This window comes from Branchiostoma lanceolatum, chromosome 17 (assembly GCF_035083965.1).
Source record: "Branchiostoma lanceolatum isolate klBraLanc5 chromosome 17, klBraLanc5.hap2, whole genome shotgun sequence".
Lineage (NCBI taxonomy): Eukaryota > Metazoa > Chordata > Leptocardii > Amphioxiformes > Branchiostomatidae > Branchiostoma > Branchiostoma lanceolatum.
In genome coordinates, this window is record NC_089738.1 from 18,462,774 (window position 1) to 18,482,367 (window position 19,594).

Consider the following 19,594-nt stretch of genomic DNA (forward strand, 5'->3'; position numbering starts at 1 on the left):
TAGTAGAAATTGGCCAAATAGAGTGAATAGTATGGTGAGGAAGTCGGCTACGGAGAGAGGGTCCAATATGCCAAACTGCGCCTGCGAATGAAACCCTCAGATGGCCGAACTCCCCTGGCAAATATCCTGCCTATAGCCGGCGTGGCTAGTCTGGTAGAGACTAGAAAACCCCCACAGGGATATAAAATCCGAAAGAAAAGTTCCCTTAGGTAAACAGAGGTAAAGGAATATCCCGTGAAAACCCCCATACAGGTCGGTAATGCGGGAAGGTAATGGCGATACTAAGTCCAGAGTACACAGCGAACTGGCACGCGTCCGACACAGGACAAACAAGAGTTCCGCGACCTCATATCTCCATGAACAATTCTATTTATGGAAATGACTTACACATTAATATAATAATATGTGCTTAATCATAAACACCATGTTACATGTATTTGAGTTTTATAATGGCAAACACTGAAAATATAGATTTTCCTCATTAGCTATGCAAATTAAGTCCCAATTAGCATAATTTACACTTCATTGTGTACATCTCTGTCTAAGCTACCCACATACTAAATATCATGGAAATCCGTTGTTCCTTTGTTCAGTTATTCTCCTTAGAAGATTTTCACAATAATGCCCCTGCAGTTCCAGAGCAAGCTGCTAGGGGGCCCAAACCCACACCACTTCTTCATTACACCACAAGCTATCTGCCACCAAAAAATTAATACCATAGCACGTCCAGGTCAAGAGATACAAAAATGAAATTTCTGCTGCAGTACCAAGGCCACATACCAGGGGGCCCAAAATCGACCTTGAATTTCGGCTTTGCAACACCTGCCCACATACCAAATATCATCGCAATCCATCAAGAGGTTCTTGAGTTATGCTGACTACAGTAGTCCGGAAACACAAACAGACACACAGACGCACCCAAAACTATATCTCCATTTTTCATGGAGATAACAAACTAGATCCGCCCGACAAGGCCGCTCACCACAAAAACAACTTCTTAAACCCGTCGTAATCTGGTCGAAACGTACAAACATTTTGTCCAGTTTACGCCATATCAGTCGACGCACTGAAAAAGGAGAAACATTCATTTTTTTCTACTTCTACTATGGATGTGTAAATTTCAGAATCGACGCCAAGCCCACGGGCGGAGTTTCCGAGCCCACGACCGGACGCTACCAGCTGGCAGAAACTTAACCGCTCCGTAATAACATTTTCCAAACACTTTTCCGCTCAATCAAGAGCTGGCAAGTTGTCCTAGCAAACAACTCCCACGACTATTAGCACCATTTAAGTTGATTTTAAACCCGAGCGTGCAACCCCAATGTACACCCAACGAGCAAACGACGGGTTTCAAAGTCTACCCTTAAGTAAACCTACCTCAAATATGAGTAGAATGGCCGTTAGCTTTCCTCGTCGCCAAACCATGGTGTCTGTCCCGCCGTCCTAGGTTGAAATACTGCCGTTGGTTGAGTGTCCGTACACAGAGAGTCGCCCCGCGTTCCCGCTTGACTGGTGCGTCCTGTCGCTAGGTAGCCTGGTCTGGATCTGCGTCTGCTACAGCCTGGAGCCGTGCCTCCTCCTGCGGGGAGAGTAAACGTGTCAGAATGTTCGTCGACGCGTGATTCTGCATATTAAGAAGGCCTGTGGGCAGCGCCTCTGGGCATGCGTGCAGAAGGGACCGGGCGACACTGGTTTTGGACGGGCGACGCTGGTTTGGGACGGGCGACACTGGTTTGGGACGGGCGTCTTTTTTGTCACGCGATGGGGCCAACACAGGCGGGAGACTTTAGCAGAAGTAGAAAGAGTTAGGAGCGCAGTTGGCGAGTTAAGTAAGTGTGCAGTTTTGTTGGTCGTATTTCTTCTCGAGGCACCGAGAAAGTCTTGAAAACCTACCGACGCCATGTCTACATACCTCTGATGTATCCATTTACAAATGACACCTTAGAAAGATGTGAAACATGTTATCTGTGCTATCAGTGCCTCGGGTATGAGGCATGAAATGTACACGCCATTTACAGCAAACTGTGGACCGTGTCCGAAGAATACAACAACAACATAGCGCTACATATGTGTTAACAAGTCTTCTACCACGCTGATTATGACCATAAATTACTTTTAGTAGCTACGAAACTAATTGTTATTTTCCTTTTGTCCATTTTGTATTTATGCTTGTCATTATGTCTCTTTGTTGTATGTGTTGAGTAGAAGGCTTCAAATAAGTAATCGCTTCCTGACTGATACTCAGTAAACATATACGAATAAAACAAATAAATAAACTAAGAGAAAAAACAGAAACATATTCTTCAGGTTGTCGTTCACCAAACAAGAAAGCCAAGTAGGTGAAAACCGTGAAGTTTGGGGGAGGCACGTAATCTTAATTAAGACTGATCCCTAAGGCCTTAAATGCTCGTAGAGTCAAACCTTTACAAGTGACCACTTGTTGGTTGCCCCTTCGTTAACTTTTCCCGTTGACACACTGATCATTAAGAATCCTGTCTATAATGACCACCTGTCAACGTAGACAAGATTATCGGTCCCCCAAGTGGTCTTCTTGCACCAAAGTGTTCAAGTAATTTTCTAATAAGTCCGAATTACGTTGAACAAAACAAAATGAAGTAGCTATTAAGTCTCGCGGTACCCTATTAACGCCATTGTGATTTATGATAGGTTTTACCCCTTTGTCAGACCACATTAAGGTACGTAAGTTATATGGACTTTTACGACTACGGAATAGCCACAGATACCTAAGAAAATGATAACAACAACGGAATTTGTGAAGTACACCCCACTGGCACTACATCTACTTGGGGATTGTCTTTCCACTAGGTTAAAGGGGAGAGAACTTTGGATGAACTTTGCGTGACGCGGCGCCCCGCTGTGATAATGGCATTCTCCTTGCTACCTGTAACATTACCTGAGCCAGAGGGGGAGAAAAGGGCAACAAAACAACTTCACAACGTTCAAAACAACTTCACGCCCTTCTTATGACGCACTATGCGCGGATATGCCGTGTTAACCGGGCCATTAGTCGATTCTTTACCGTTCGGTGTATGTGCGTGTGTTTGTGTGTGTATATGTGTGTGAATAATGTCATTGTGTGAATGTTATGTGAGTCTGTCTCTGCATGGGAGTCTCCTTGTCTGTCTGTCTCCCTCTCTCTCTCTCTCTCTCTCTCTTTCTCTCTCTGTCTCTCTCTCTCGCTCTGTCTCTCTCTCTCGCTCTCTCTCACTCACTTTCTCTCTCTCACTCTCAGAAAAATCAAACGGGACTTCCAATACTATATACTCCCTGCTACCTGTACTTGTGCCAGAGGTGAGAAAAAGGCTACAAAACGACTCCACGCCCCTCTCATGACGTACTATATGCGCGTATGTACCGCGTTAGTCGGACCATTGAGTCTATTCTTTGCCGTTTAGACTTTTTTCACACGTGGTTACATCGGCGTTATCTTGTTATGATGCCAGTTGTTAGATGTTTCTGCGTGATTGAACTCACTTCTTCTGTGTGTGTCTGCGCGCTGCGTTTTGGGTATTTCGCAGTAAATAATTGTTTGTTGGTCTGTGTTTGTAAGTTGTTTATCTTATTAGCCGCAGTGGAGAACTGCTATCTTGTATTTTCAAGAAATAACGTGATTCAAAGCCAGTGGAGGCATCAAGAAGAAATAAACCATCGTCTCTCAACCAATCAATCGTTCTTAGGCGCTAGGCATCAGTGTCTGATGCATGGCAGGCTGCAGACATGCATAGGGCTGGCCAGGCTGGTCTGCTCTCGACATAGACCCTCCAGGCGGTTCTGGTTATCCCCAGCCCCTGGAGCGTGTTGAAGATCTGGTCTTTCCATCTTCCTCTAGCTAGGGCGACGTCCTCCAGGTCGCTTCCATGACGGGTTGGTCTTCCCATCTTCCTCTAGGGCGACGCCCTCTAGGTCGCTTCCATGACGGGTTGGGTTCCGATGAAATCAGTTTGATGGCGTCTTGACTAGAAACCGCCTGGAGACGTGACCCAGGAAGATCATCTGTTGCTTGGTGATTTTACAGCTAGCCGGCAGTTGGTTAGTTCTGCAACGGACCGTTTCGTTGGGAATGAAGTCATCCCAACGGATGCCTTCAATCTTCCTCAAGCAGTGAGAGTCGAAGGCATCTAGTTTGTGTGCTAGTGCCTGTGTAAGGGTCCATGTCTCGGCACCGTACAAGAGGACGGATATGACTAGAGTGTTATACGTGTGTAGCTTGGTCGATCTTGAGAGGTGTTTACAGCGCCAGACACGATCCAAGGAGGCAAAGGCCACTGAGGCTATTCCCAGTCTGCGTTTAATGTCTTGTTGGGACTTATAGTCTGATGTGATGAGACTTCCCAGGTAGTTGAAGCGTTGGACATTCAGAACCTCGACTGGTTTCTCGAGTGAACGATTTTCGGAAGCATTTATGGCTACTTTTGAATACAGCTTTTGTTTTAATTACTTCAGTCTCAAGAGACAAGTGTTATTTTCTTTTTGAAGGCACATAATGCAACTTGCACCAATTTGTCCTACAGCACCAAAAACCTCAGTTAGTATTCTACTGAAAATCCTGAAATGTTCACAGTGGGTTTTTTTTCTAGTTATTGTATATAAGTACTGGTTAGTTCTGCTGGTTCACTTTAGTGACGCAGAAGAGGAGTGATGGATGTCACTCGAAACGTCCGGAAATATATCTCCGAATTTTTATCCAGTTGTAGAGTTTGAATTGTCTTCATATACCCCAATGAATTAATTTGCAGAGATTGCGCAGCCCTGTACCAAATTAGAGGGTAGCGAACTTTACCAGAACTGGCGCCCTGCTGTGATAATAACATTCTCACTCATACCTGGGCCAGAGGGCAGGTAACAGGCACAGGTTATCGTCACACCTGGCGAGCAGGAGAAACAAAACAACTTTCTCACACCTTCGTAAGCAGAAGGCATGCCGCGATCGGGTCACGTTTCAACAGGCAAGGTGGCGGGGCCTAATATCCAAGCAGATGTAAGGTCTGGCTTAGTGCTTTATGTGTGTTTTTAAGGCTTTTGATACCCATTTTTAGTGGTTCGCGTTACGGTGACGGGAGGGCCAATATTAGTCTCCAAGCAGACCTACGGGTTGGCAAAGACCGTATCCAACAGGCAGAAGGACTTTTCATAGCCAACCCAAGGTCTGCTACAACTCAAACAGGGCGGAGCATTTCTATTCAATAAAGGTGCCGCTGCCCCTCCTCGTTGTAATGCTAACAGCCGTACGAATGTCCGGGGTACTAATCTTTTTATGACCAAGCCCATTCACCCGCGCACGTCCCAGTGGGAGGTTCGCGCCTTGGTTGAGCCTAGTAAAAAGCTCTCACAATAGCAGTTTCTTTCACCCATCGGCGATGTTTGTGGCATCATGGAAAACCGTTCTTACAAAAACATTCGTAGACAATGTTTACTGTTTCGGGTTCAAGCCACTATTACTAGACATTAACTGCAAGATTCCACGTGACCACATGGCGGGAATTGCCCTTACAGTTCCGACGTAACTGGTCAAAATTGATCGCATTTTGTGACGATTGAAGCAGTTTTGGTAGCGATCTTCGTAACAGATTGATTTTGAAAAAGAGACCAAGTCTTTTCTGTTGGCAACATTTAGTTTATTTTTCCTGGGAAGTTTAATTTTCGCGGTACAGCCCTGCCCAAGTGAACGGCCTCTCAGTCGCGGCCTGGAGGTGTCAGCCCGGCATGGCGCCGCACGCCCGTGCGGACAGAGAGTAATAAACTCACTTACAGAAGCACAGTTTGATTAGGTAACAATTAGATGTTAATAGCCTTTGTTCAGACCGACTTGTTCCAGACCTTAGATTGCACTATAAGCTCCTTCTGCCAGTTGGATACGGTCTTTGCAATCTATTGGGTCTGGTTGGAGACTAGGCCAATATAGAGAGGGATTTTTTTTTGGTATTGCATACCCGGTAAACCGCCTCGAGTCATAACACACCAGGTTTGTACTGAACAGTACAAGCTGCATATCCGGACAGATTTTATTAGATCCACTCACACCAGGATGGACCCCTACTATTTTCGATAAGTGTGGTTGATCATTAACGTGCCCCAGGTGTGGCTCTCCCCAAACATGGGGTATAAAAAGTTTCAAAGGTATCAAAATCTTCAAGGACACTGATCCGACATCTGCTTGGAGATTACCTATTGCCCTTTTGTTCTGTAGCCTCACCTGATTGCTCTAAATGGGGGGGTATAGGCGTGATTTGAGCGTTGCCGTATCTCGAAGCAGATGTAAGGTGCAGCACGTTTTAGAGGCATTTCGTACATCGTTTTAGTCGCCCTCCCTCTTAGGCGAACAGATAATTCCACGGACCACAAGGAACACGTAGAATATGTATTGACTTGAAACCACGCACAAACACTAAGATGAACACTACATCTGCTTGGAGATTAGGTAGTGTCAGTATCTCGTGTGTAAGTGATGTATCAAGGTCGATGTTCTCTCTGTTTAGAACTGGTTTCAACTGGTTGGCTAGAACTGGTTGGTTTGACTGGTTGGCTCAATTGGTTGGTTAGAACTGGTTGATTAGAACTGGTTTCAACTGGTTGGTTAGAACTGGTTTCAACTGGTTGGTTAGAACTGGTTGGTTTAACTGGTTGGCTGGTTGGTTTGACTGGTTGGTTCAATTGGTTGGTTAGAACTGGTTTCAACTGGTTGGTTAGAACTGGTTGGTTTAACTGGTTGGTTGGTTAGATTGACTGGTTGGTACAACTGGTTGGTTAGAGCTGGTTGATTAGAAGTGGCTTCTTGTTGCACTGCGAGGATTCTAGCACAATCTGAAAACTAGACATGTTGCTTTGGAATACTCGTGGGGGAGGGGGGCACCCTTCCGTGTGAAAGTGATGTTTCAAGGTCGATGTTCTCTACAAATTCTGGTCACTTGCACCAGCTTTAACCGCTTCTTACACTGCGGAAACCTGCCAGGAATCGCTCTTTTGTTTGACTGGTAAAAACTGGTGGTCTACAGACACGTCACTTTGGTGAAGTCAGTCGTGTGTCGGACGGTGTTCTAGTTAGAACTGGCTACAAGTCTCTTACACAATGGGAGGAGCTGCTAGCCCGAAATGCCCGGTGGTGTCTAAGACTGAGTAAGAGCAGTATACAGGGCTCGAAATTCATTTTTGGCAATAAGTGCACTGGTGCACCCAACCAAAAAATTTAGGTGCACAAAAAACAAATTGGGTGCACACAAAAATGCAACTTAAAATACCGGTAAAGTAGAATGTCAGCAAGCGAAATTACAACGTCTAAATCCAATTGTGATACATCAAATACAGTATAACAAAGGATATACTGCTTTTTCTGATACCTACATGTAGATTTCAAGATTATTCTGTATGCCTGTGTACAATAGCACCTTATCCTTAATATAGCCTACAAAAATATCTAGGTGCACTGGTGCACCCACAGTTCAAAATTAGGTGCACAGCTCCAATTTTGGAGTGCACAAAGGTGCACATGCACCCACTATTTCGAGCCATGAGTATATGTATATTATTTCATGTTTAATGAAAGATAAACATCTACTAGTATGTGTGTCAAAGATGTAGGGTTCAAGAAAAGGTTAGACTAACCAAAGGAATAGAGGTCATACAAACATAGTCTACGTTTCAGACCCAGTCGACGTTTTTTTTTCCAACTACGTGCAGTTTTCTGGTAGTAGGTTCTGGTTCACTCACTCACTCACTCACTCACTCACTCACTCACTCACTTACTCACTCACTCACCCACACACTCACTCACTCACTCACTCACCCATACTCACTCACACACTCACTCACTCACTCACCCAACCACCCACTCACTCACTGACTCACTGACTCATTCACTCACTCACTCACTCACACACTCACTCACTCACCCACTCACTCATATACATAGATAGATAGATAGATAGATAGATAGATAGATATAGAGAGACAGATATATATATATATAGATAGATAGATAGATAGATGGATAGATACGTGCGTGTGTCTGCATGTGTGTGTGTGCGTGCGTGCGTGTCTGTGTGCATGCATGTATGTATGTATGTATGTATGCGTCTGTGTGTGTGTGTGTGTTTGTGCATGTGTGTGTCTCTGTTTCCGCATATTTACGGCGAACATAAACTTGATAAGAAGCTCTGTGGATGGATTGTCACATTTTTTATGTTCGAAGCGCAATGTCACTTTTGGTACTCTCCAAGCAGAGGTTGGTTGGGGAAACTGTGACCTTCTTATCGTGTGCCCCGGTTTACGTCCGTGAGCAGAAAAGAGCGTCATCTAGCGATCAGTCACAATAATGCAGTACGCTCGTAAGTAACACGACATTGGCAAAGTGAATCTTTGCAAACATACTAAAACGGTATACTACGGCTACTCAGCTATGGGGCTGAGTGAGTGCTACTTAAACAAGCTATGTGCCACCAAAAAATCAAGACCACAGCACGTCCAGGTCAAAAGATACAAAAATTGAAGTTCTGCTGCAGTATCAAGGTCACATACCAGGGGGCCAAAAATCGACATTGAATTTCGGCTTCACAACATCCGCCTACATACCAACTATCATCGTAATCCATCAAGAGGCTCTTGAGTTATGCTGACTGGAGTGGTGCGGAAACACAAACAGACAAACAAACAAACAGACAGACAGACAAGCAGACACAGCCAAAACTATATCTCCATTTTTCATGGAGATAATAATAATTACTTACAACAAGCAATTTCTCTAGCATTGCCTCAAAAAAGAATGTCCTTAACATCAAATCGCCCGTCCACCAGACCACAAATCTGTCTATTTTAAACAATACCTCTACAAAGTTAGCCTTGCCTCAGTACGTTCAAGCAATTGACATTGACCATGAGATCGTGTCAGACGTCAGAAACCTTTCACACACCTCTCCAATGCCATTGCCAATCTAAATCTTTATTTTGACGACGGAGGCCAGCTGGAGCACAGAGTGTCAAACGGGACGTGTTTTTGCTGTAGTATTTCCCGCGTGGGTTCTCACCTAACCGCGCGAGGTCGCCAGAGCGAGGGACAAATGTTTGGAATTGGTGCACACACATACAAGTTTAACATGGAATTTTGTTTAGTTGACGGTTTGGCTAAAATGATTGTGACAGCACCGAAAGTCTGTCTAACTACATTTTTGGAGAACACATGTACAAACTGAACACAGCGATATCGGAAAGCTTTCAAAGTTTCTCCAGGAGAAAAAATGGAAATTGCGCTGACTTAATCACATACTAGTACGGCGTAAGCAGCGCGCATGTTAAAGATTATTTTGGAAGTACTAGTCGCATATAACATTCAGCTGTATCAAAGACATCGTACGGCGTATATGATCGTGTCTTTAACAACTGATCGTGACACCAGAAGTACACAAACATTCGTGACTAAACTATTAGAGCGAACAGAACATAAAAACAACGAGACAACAAACATTGTTGTGTGAAAGGTGTGGTCTCTATCAGACCTCCCCTTCTAGTTTACACAGTCGTCGGCTCAAAAGAGAAATCGGCCAAAATACTCAATCGGTCGAGTGAATCGTTCTCTTAATGGTAAGCTCAATTCCTACCAGTTAGAACTCGGTGGGAGCCTCCGAACGGTGCAGAATAGACTATATGAAAGGCGCACAACAGAGAAAACAAGAGTGCGGAAACACAAACAGACAAACAAACAGACAGACAAACACACACACACAGACACACCCAAAACAATATCTCCATTTTTCATGGAGATAACAACTGACTTATCTAACAACAACAGTACTGTACTTACAAATGCAAAATAGACGACACGCCCTCCACTACTTGTTTACCACTGCCGAGACGTTTAGAAAACAGAACCCTCTTCTTCTCCAGTCAACCTCTCCACAACAACGCCAGCTCCTAACACCCTGGAGATCTGATTCTACAAAACACAAGACGTCGGACTGCCAGACGCCCAAGTCTGAAACGTTCCGGGCTTCAGTCTCGATCTGACAACGTACGCAGAGCGTCCCCTGGACTGACCTCAGGTGACCTCGCCTCCCACAGACATGCCACACCTGTGAGTGTGTGTGCAGACCGGCTCGTGTTTCCTTAAGAAATCTAATTACTTTCTTTAAGTCACGGCGCGTCGTCTCGGAACCAAACAAGCTCGTGGGACACAACAAAAGATGTGCCCTTCGCTTGGGAGCAAATCTTTTCGGCAAACATCGAGTTGGCTACTTCATTTACGCAAAACAGACACCCGACTGTCTTCCGAATTGACGATTACACATCTACAGCTGCACTCAGCAAAACTACCTTTGTAAAAAATGCCGTCTTCAAAATAAAAAGTTTAAGGTCGTATTTACTTCAATCACTAATCTGCATCATGTGACAGGTAAACAAACATTTTGGAATGGTCTTTATTCTGTTTTGGCCTTTGCAGGATCGCGATTCAAGTTAAGTCGATCGCAACGCCTGAGTCTTAAAAACATAAACACATATTGAGTGGTTGTGACTGCTATGCATCTGGAGCCACCATTTTGAACTATAAGCTTCAAGACTTGAAGATTTTGCACTTATTACTGAAAGAAAAGTCTGATTCTTGCTTGCTATCCTTAGAACCGTATGCAGACATTCATACCAAATTCTCTGTACTTTTTTTCCGTATCAAACATTTCATGATGATTTTCCTACAAATATCTACCGCAATCTAGATCTATGGTCAAGTTCACCAGCGGAGGAATGCCGTGAGGAATTATAAACAAGTTTTCCGTCCGACGAAACCAGTTCGACAAGACAAGGTCGTTTGTCATATTTGCATCGTAAACAGGAAAGAACCTTGACCTTGGAACGGGACCAATCCCGCATGCGCAGATCCGCTCATACAGAAGCAAACGAGGCTATGCAAAGTTGGTACATGTATAACATCTTCAAGCGACCCTAAATGTGGTGTAAGGACATGCAAAATTTTTTTTTTTTACCTTTTTTACCTTCACCAGGAAGGTTAGGTTTTTAGTAGCGCTTGTTTGCCTGAATGTGGTTGAACGGCATAACTCAAAAAGCTATGGATGGGTTGCCATGAAATTTGATATGTGGTTAGATCTTGTCCTTACGAAGACATGATTAGATTTCCAGTCTTCATTTAAGTCGCGAAAACAACTAGAAACACGCGTACGCAACCCTCTCGTAGGTTTGTTTGGCTTGATAGTCGTGCGATTTAGGTTTTCGATCGCAAGTTTTGAACATTTTTGGGACAGCCGTTTTAAACTTTATGTGTCGTACAAGATTCGGCTGTCTTATGACAGAAAATGTTGTCACAAATTCTTCAACGGACCGTGACAGCCAACACTGATACATGGCACACCAATTGTCTTAACTACATTGAGAGAAAGTACATGACATGAAAACAACGACACATAGAATCGAGTTCAAGTGGCCTCGTAATCTACTACACCAAAGAAACGCCAGGGCAGGAGTGACCTTGGGCTAGAGTTACACACACCACCTGTGAGTACAAATGTTACCCGGGGAGACAAAATACGATTATCGTCCCTCCTTTCTCCAAATCCTCCTAATGAAAAAGTCATGGTCCACAGAGGGAATGTCTCGGGCCGCATCAAGACGGTTTATTTTACGTGAACTCGTGAAATAGGGCAGGATGGTTGGTTTGAACAAGGACATTATACCTATATAATGTCCTATATATGAGGACATTATACCTATATAATGTCCTTGGTTTGAACAAGGACATGAACCAGGAGCTGTTGAATGTGTTCTTGTCATAACGAAATCTTGCGGAAATCTTGAGAACTTTCTTGCTCATTTACTACAGACTCTAAGACATTCTATCGATTTTCAAACTTTGTGAGTTGAATAATGCTATCCTAGAAGTTGAATTTTTCCCGGAGAATGTAACATGATGGAATGATGGAGCATTCCTGGAATGCTTTGTAAACAAGTTCCATATAACGTTACACTCTATAATTCCTAAGTACCGATGCGAGGTTAGAACTCTCCCAACTTCCGACACAAGCCACTTTTTGTTAACGTGCCACCATCTGCTTTACGTTTGTTGTTGGACAAAGATGAAGACAGGTTGAAACTTGGAATGTTTGTTGGTAAGAAATATCTGGCTCGACGGAACCTTTCTTGGATGGTTCTGATAACCCGCCATATTCTAAATACTATTAGGTGTGTGTGTGTGTGTGGGGGGGGGGGGGGGGGGGGGTGAATGGAAAAATAGAAAAGAAGACAGCATTGGAAAGTATGATATGAAAATCTCCCTGCATCTCTCTCTCTCTGTTTGTGTGTCTGTGTGTGTGTGTGTGTGTGTGTGTGCCAGTCTGTGTCTCTGTGTGTGCGTGTATGTCTGTTCGTGAGTCTGTCCCTCGGTGTGCGTCTTCTTGTCTGTCTGTCAGTCCCTCCCTCCTTGTCTTTTCGTCTTTCTCTCTGTTTCTCCAGTTCTGAGACGTACCCATCCAATAATCTCTCTAGCCTGGGTGCCATTCTATTACCACCGGGGCTCCTACACTCGCTACCCTAAGAGTCTGTTTATTTATTTGTTTTGTTTATTTATTTATCCAGGAATACAGTATCGCCTGGCGGCGTTTTTCAACGAGTCCTGGGGGGTTCAACCCCTTACATAATAGTACATAGCAACAATAAAAGTTCAAATAATAACAAATAATACAGGAATTAACTTAAAAATATAACTAATTCAACAAGCAGAAATCCTGAGTTAGATAATAAATGAAATAACGATAACGTAATAGATTAGAAATATTTAGCCAAAACATAATGATGAAGAATCAAAACAATGACCCAAACTCAAATATAAATAAACAAGAAGTGAATTTGCATATCAATGTTAAATCATAAGAAAACTCATGTCAAAAATTATGGGTCACTACAAACGTCAAACATAACATAGAGAAAAGAAAAGTCGACTAGAAAGGAGTTTGTATACATATGTCAATGTTTAGCAGGGAGGCAGTGGACATCATATAGCTGTTTGAAAACTTGAAGTGATCTGGCTGATTTAAGATGTTGTCGTAGTGTGTTCCAAAGTGCAGCCCCCGAGGACGAGAAGGCTCGTCTTCTGTATTCCAAATGTGTCATTGGCAACTGAAGGCCGCCTTGTGCTCTTAGGCGGGTGTTATGGGTGTGTACATGGGATAATTGGGTGAACATTGCAGTGATGTAGGGAGGAGTCAGACCGTTAAGGGCCTTGTAGACAAGTGTAGCTTTACTCTTCTTGTGAATTTCAGCTACTGGGAGCCATCCTAGTGTGTTGAGAAGGGTTGATGTGGGAGTGTACCGGTCACAGCCAAGAATTACCCGACCTGCTCTTTTCTGCAGCTTTTCAAGCTTATCAAGGTATCCCTTCCCTCCCTGGTCCCAAACCGTGCTACAATAGTTTATGTGCGGTATGAATAACGTTGTATACATTAACCGAAGAGCCTGACTGCTGACATATGGCTTAACGTACTTGATGATGCCAATTACCTGAGCGAGTTTCTTGAAAATGTGTTCGAAGTGATAGCTCCACTTAAAGGTGCCCTAAGCGATTTCAGGGGGTAAAACTTGAAATATTCTGGAGAAGGCAATTCTGTTTGGTGAGGTTGCAATTTACATTTACTTGCCTATATTAGCACATCTGCATCATTATTTCATACTTTGGGCGTTTAAAAATAGCTCAGAAGCAAGCCACAAAAGGAGTATTTTATTTATTGGGTCCCCCCAAAAATCAGCCCAGAATCCAGCCGTAACCGTTTTTTGTCGACAATTTTCGGTAACTTCCGGCCGCGTGACGTCACAATGCCCAAGCACATTGAGCCATGACCACGTGATTATTTCTTTGGAAGCGTTCGGGACTTGTCGGTCAGAATCGTGCATGTTCGGAAGATTTGAAATGATGGCTGGCCTCCAAGTGCTCAGATTTTCCACTATGAGTTCCCACTACACAACGACATCACATTTTTGCTTCATGATGGTCGATATGCGATGGGATAGTGTTATCTAAAGTTACTATGGATAGAAATCAGAAAAAAATTGATTTTGAATATATGACTTTCAGCGCCCTAATATTCACGGGGTATAACGTACGTCACGGGATGGCCAGACACATTCGGTGGTCGCAGAGATCTATCAGCCGCAACGCGCAGACACATTCGACGCGCCGCGGAAAAATCAGCCGTCCGCGCGGACCTATCAGCCGCAACGCGCAGACAAATTCGACGCCGCGCGGACCTATCAGCCCTTCGCGAGGAAAACTCAGTCGTGGGACAGCGCCATCAGGTGTCTCACTACTGCCTTCAGAGAGCGCTGGAAAGCCCGCGCCAAGGTAGGTCCTCCACAATTTCCTTCTCTAGCGTCATATAGAGACATCGACTGGTAATCTAACTAGGCCTATCAGGTGCCAGACTATCTTAGGGTCATCCGGAGCCAGAAATAATCGGCAGGTCTTCAAATTAAGTCGAGATATAGGGAGAACAGTTCTCAATCGGTGACACACCACATCGAAGTTGTCAAGGTAAACAGTGGCTAATGTCGTATTTTGGGCCATTAGAAGCAAAGACATCGGCGGTTTTGACGTCTTTTAGTGTGATTGGGTGTCCAGAACAACGTAACATACTCTGGAATTGATACAATATGCCCACAGAGCGAAAATCATGTGGTAGAAGTGATACCGCTATATGTCGCCCCCCTCCCCATTTTCCAGTAAAGTTACGGCCAATATCTTATGTAGTAGTATAGTAAGCATTAACAGGCAATAGTGTTTTTGTCGCCTCGATTGATTTTGGCGATATGCGGGGAATACCTTCTATCACTTTAAGGGATTATCCTCATCTAGATGATTCAACGAACATCTCATACGTTTCTCGCAAGATTGTTTACTATATTGTTACTACTATTACCCAGGTATAATGTGTCACTGCAAGTAATCAACCCTGACATTTTTCAGAAATGACTCGTCGACTCAGGTTGACACTACATCCGCGGAAAAGGTGTAGAAACAAAACAACGGGCACCTGGAAAGCAAACACGCGAAGTTGACGATGTATGGGTAACAGAAGATAACATTGGCATTGATGACAGCACTGCAGCAAGTCCCAGGCAGAAAGAGACACAACTCTCCTGGTCAACTCCTACTCGAGCTAGCGTCAACGACACTTTTTCTGGACTGTAGGCTTCTCTCCCTTTATACGAAAGGCACTAAGCAACGGAAATCATACAATGTACAACTGGAATATTTAAATAACTCCATATTTGCCGTAGAAATCTATATATTCATAGAGATATGTATTGAGTAGATATTGGATGAAGACTATACTTTGTCAGGTTGTTATATTCACAGATGTAGGTAATGGACCATCTCAGCGTTGCATAATTGTACTGACCATCCGTATTTCCTGAAATGTTAATCCAAAAATGACACACAAAATATAGTTATATATAACTAGATTTATTCTGGTTGTTTACAAAATATATATTTGCTGAATTGCAATACCATGTTCTTGATCTTGTTATACATCACTTGGCAAATGACTATGTTGTAATCATATTGCACTGTAGCTTAATCTATTGCTATAGATTACAAATTAAAGTATTCTGATCGTTTATAAATATTGACTCTTGAAAAAAGAAGAACAAAGTCAAAACCAATCAAATACCGAGTCTCGGCGCCGTGATTTTCCCAACACTACAGATGAAAATATGTCACTGTACAGGTGCACTATACACAAGGTATACCTTCTTGTGAAACAACAAATATAATCATATGAACCAGAATTACTGCATGATTACACACAAGTTCTTCCTTTTTATGAAACCTGTGTTCACACTTGTAGCACTGACAAACGTCTTTACTCTGGGATTGTCATGGGTTCTGTGATGATGTTTCAGGACTTCTTATACTATGACTTAAAGGACTTTCCACGTTTGTCACAAAAATCCCAATCTGAGTGCACTATCATGTGCGTCTTCACTTGAACTCTTTCTGACAAACTGGGCACTCCTTGGATGATTCAACTTAGTGATCCTGAAAGTCTCTAGCATAAATAAAGTATTTATTGCACAACCCACACTAAATGGCTGGTCCTTTATCAGCCCCATGGCAGCGACGCTTGTGTTCAGCTACTGAACCGCTGTTCGCTTAGCACTTGCAATGTGTACACAGACTGCACTGTAGTCCTGCGTGTGGGGGAGGAGACATCCTTTTCTACATCTTCAGCTGGCAAAACCACACCAGGTAGGTCATCAGACTCGTTGGACTCTTCCAAAGACACTGAACCCTCACTGGTGCTGGTGTTTGAACGGGATCCACTGGTGCTGGTGTTTGAACGGGATCCACTGGTGCTGTTACTTGAAGACCAGGTACCCTGTCCCTCCCCAAGGCATGGCTTGTCAGGTGGTTCTTCATCTCCCTCCTGAAGGCTGGACTTGTAGGGTAGAACAGGTGGTTTTACATTTGTGGCCACATGCACAAACCTGTCCTACTCATCAACTCCATGGCTGAAATGCAAATTCCAAAAATGAATGCCTTTGTCTGGATAAACATTGATGACTCTGCATCTTCATTGAAATGACCACAACAGTATCGCTTCTTATGGCTTTAATACTGCTATAAGAGCTAACATCGTTCTAGTACTTCTACACATGGTGGTTCGTACTGAAGGATGGGGGAGGGGGGCGTTATATAGCGGTATCACTTCTACCACATATTTTCGCTCTGTGGGCATATTATATCAAGTCCAGAGTATGTTACGTTGTTCTGGACACCCAATCACACTAAAATACGTCAAAACCGCCGATGTCTTTGCTTCTAATGGCCCAAAATACGGCATTAGCCACTGTTTACCTTGACAACTTCGATGTGGTGTGTCACCGATTGAGAACTGTTCTCCCTATATCTCGACTTAATTTGAAGACCTGCCGATTATTTCTGGCTCCGGATGACCCTAAGATAGTCTGGCACCTGATAGGCCTAGTTATATTACCAGTCGATGTCTCTATATGACGCTAGAGAAGGAAATTGTGGAGGACCTACCTTGGCGCGGGCTTTCCAGCGCTCTCTGAAGGCAGTAGTGAGACACCTGATGGCGCTGTCCCACGACTGAGTTTTCCTCGCGAAGGGCTGATAGGTCCGCGCGGCGTCGAATTTGTCTGCGCGTTGCGGCTGATAGGTCCGCGCGGACGGCTGATTTTTCCGCGGCGCGTCGAATGTGTCTGCGCGTTGCGGCTGATAGATCTCTGCGACCACCGAATGTGTCTGGCCATCCCGTGACGTACGTTATACCCCGTGATATTGCTTAGGTTGCCTTTAAGTACGTTGTCAATGGTAACCCCCAGGTATTTGAAAGCATTTACTTGTTCCAGTCTGGCCCCGTCTAGTGTAATATTAAGCTTTATATTGGCCATATTCATTCCATGTGTACCTATGAGCATTGTTTTGCACTTTGTAGGGTTCAAAGAAAGTTTGTTAGCAGCAAACCAATGGGAAAGCCGGGTTGAATCCCTTTGGAGTGTTTTCTCCAGTGTGTGAAAGCTTCGCGCCGCAAAATATAAAATAGTATCATCGGCGTACATGGAAACTTTGCACGACTGGATGCAATTTGGTAGATCGTTTATATAAACGATAAACAGTAGTGGACCCAAAATGGATCCCTGCGGTACACCACAGGTGACACAAGTTGAGGAGGATAAAGCTGAGCTTACACCCGTGCATTGCTGCCTACCAGTCAAGTATAAAGACTTAAACCAGCCACAAGCTGAGTCTTCCACGCCATAGCATTTCAGTTTTAGCAGTAGTATGTCGTGATCTAGCGTGTCAAACGCTCTTGACAGATCACAGAAAACTACACCAGTTAGCTCTTTCTTTTCTATGGATTGTGGCCAGTCTTCCACCACAGAGTGTAACGCTGTCTCGCATGAGTGTAGTTTTCTAAAGCCAGACTGACAGTATGTTAGCAGTCCATGATGGCTCAAGTATGTGTACAGTAGTAATAGGATGGCACCCAGGCTACAATCGCGACCCATACTATTCCAAAGTCTTAGATTACAGTAAACTCACTCCTACTTCTTGAGGTATAGCCACAATAATCCAATGTGACAGACTATATCCACACATGAAGATTGCATAATCCTTCCTGCTTCCGAGCAACTGCGGGTAATTTTCCATCACGACTTGTACCAGAACTCCATCCGGACATATGGGGTGAGAGATAGTTCATATCCACCCAGGGTGCTGTCTGCAGCTGTAAACCCAGCACGACATTCGTAGACTGGACATACAGACGGGGTGAAGAACTCAAGAAGAGTACCACCCGATTTGGTAGACGTTCTGAAAGTGGGACTGTAAATTGCCAACACAAAAACTTGACTTTACCAAAATTTTCGACTGATCAGCTACAGTCTTTGTCAAAGAAAGAGCAATCGAAATCCACTGCTTCTGTGATGTCATTCTTTGACAAAGACTGTAGTTTATCAGTTGAAAATTTTGATGAGTGCAATTTTGGTGTTGGCAATTCACAATTCAACTTTGATTCAGAATAAATTCTACCAACAAAGACGAACTTTCTAGTGATTTGGTAGACGGCGTCTACTAGAAGATAGCGGGGTCAACTTTGATTAGCACCCTCATACACTATATTGTTAACTGCAATCCCCACAAAACATCTGTTCAAAGCAACGCATATACTACGCACAAATATGCGTTTAGACAAACCTTTGATTGTTACGAATTTTCACCACCATAAAGAAGCGTCTAGATGTCGAATTCACTTTTGTGCTAGCTTGAGACATTGTATTCATCTATATGTAAATTAGTCTTTTGTTGTCATCTGTACTTAACCCAATGGATATATATGAACAATATAAAAGCTCTTCATTCATTCATTGATTATAGAAAAAGTGGGACATATCACATTTCACCTTATCTAAATATTCTATCAAACCAAACAATAGTGTAGTCAGTAGTCTTTCACAATACTGTATTACCATTTACATTATTGTATTGTTCATTTATCTGCCAAGATTGAAGGATGCCTATTACTGCTATTGTTCATAGATTAAGTCCGTAGGGAAAACTTGCAATTTCTGTCATTATCAACAGATATCATCGCATCCTAGCCGTTGGGCATACATACAGTAGATCAGGTTTCCACCCTACCAATTACAATCAATGAGGCAAAGCCTGGGGTTGAGACTTTGTGACGGCGTTTGAAACACAAACAGATGAGTGAAAAAGATACTGAAAAAGTGGGTCAGAAACGTACTCTTACATCTTTTCATACGTGCTGTTGTCTTGGAGATTCTCAAAACACTATTCTTAAAACGTTGATGATGGTTTGAGACATCCAGGTAATAAGATACGCCAAAAATAGTTACTCAAGAAGCAACTTGACTAAGTTTTGAAACAGTCAAAATTTTATCCAGTGCTTGAGTCATCATTTTTGTCGCAAACGTCCTTAGAGTTTTCGGTCCCTAGAATTCCTTGGGCGTAGGAGGTTTAACACGTTAGGGTTAGTGTTACACCTACGTCGATACCCTGATTCGTTCGTGCAGTGCCTAGTGGCATGGCACATAGAGT

General features: G+C 43.5%; 2 protein-coding genes and 2 long non-coding RNA genes across 9 annotated transcripts in view; 2 read left to right on the top strand and 2 right to left on the bottom strand.

Annotated features, from left to right (window-relative positions):
- The window catches only part of LOC136423480 (ammonium transporter Rh type A-like), a 47,263-nt gene that overhangs the window by 20,650 nt on the left and 7,019 nt on the right, over nt 1-19,594 (bottom strand). For 5 of the 6 annotated variants that reach the window (XM_066411644.1, XM_066411642.1, XM_066411645.1 and 2 more), the window contains exon 2: nt 1,378-1,579. In XM_066411644.1, coding sequence (XP_066267741.1) covers nt 1,378-1,425 — 48 coding nt within the window. In that variant the 5' untranslated portion in view covers nt 1,426-1,579. Of the gene's footprint in view, nt 1-1,377; nt 1,580-9,811; nt 10,023-19,594 lie in introns of those variants that run through there. The other variant, XM_066411641.1, reaches the window with a different exon arrangement.
- On the top strand, nt 14,085-15,674 carry LOC136422950 (uncharacterized). The gene is made up of 2 exons (XR_010753698.1): nt 14,085-14,347; nt 14,969-15,674. It is a non-coding gene; the product is annotated as an uncharacterized lncRNA (long non-coding RNA).
- On the bottom strand, nt 15,449-17,316 carry LOC136422951 (uncharacterized). The gene is made up of 2 exons (XR_010753699.1): nt 17,054-17,316; nt 15,449-16,518 (listed from the first exon to the last, which is right to left on the bottom strand). It is a non-coding gene; the product is annotated as an uncharacterized lncRNA (long non-coding RNA).
- LOC136423483 (uncharacterized) overlaps nt 19,542-19,594 on the top strand; it is a 150,004-nt gene continuing 149,951 nt past the window's right edge. The window contains exon 1 of the mRNA XM_066411649.1: nt 19,542-19,552. The gene's annotated coding sequence lies outside the window, so the exon portion shown is untranslated. The remainder of the gene's footprint in view (nt 19,553-19,594) is intronic.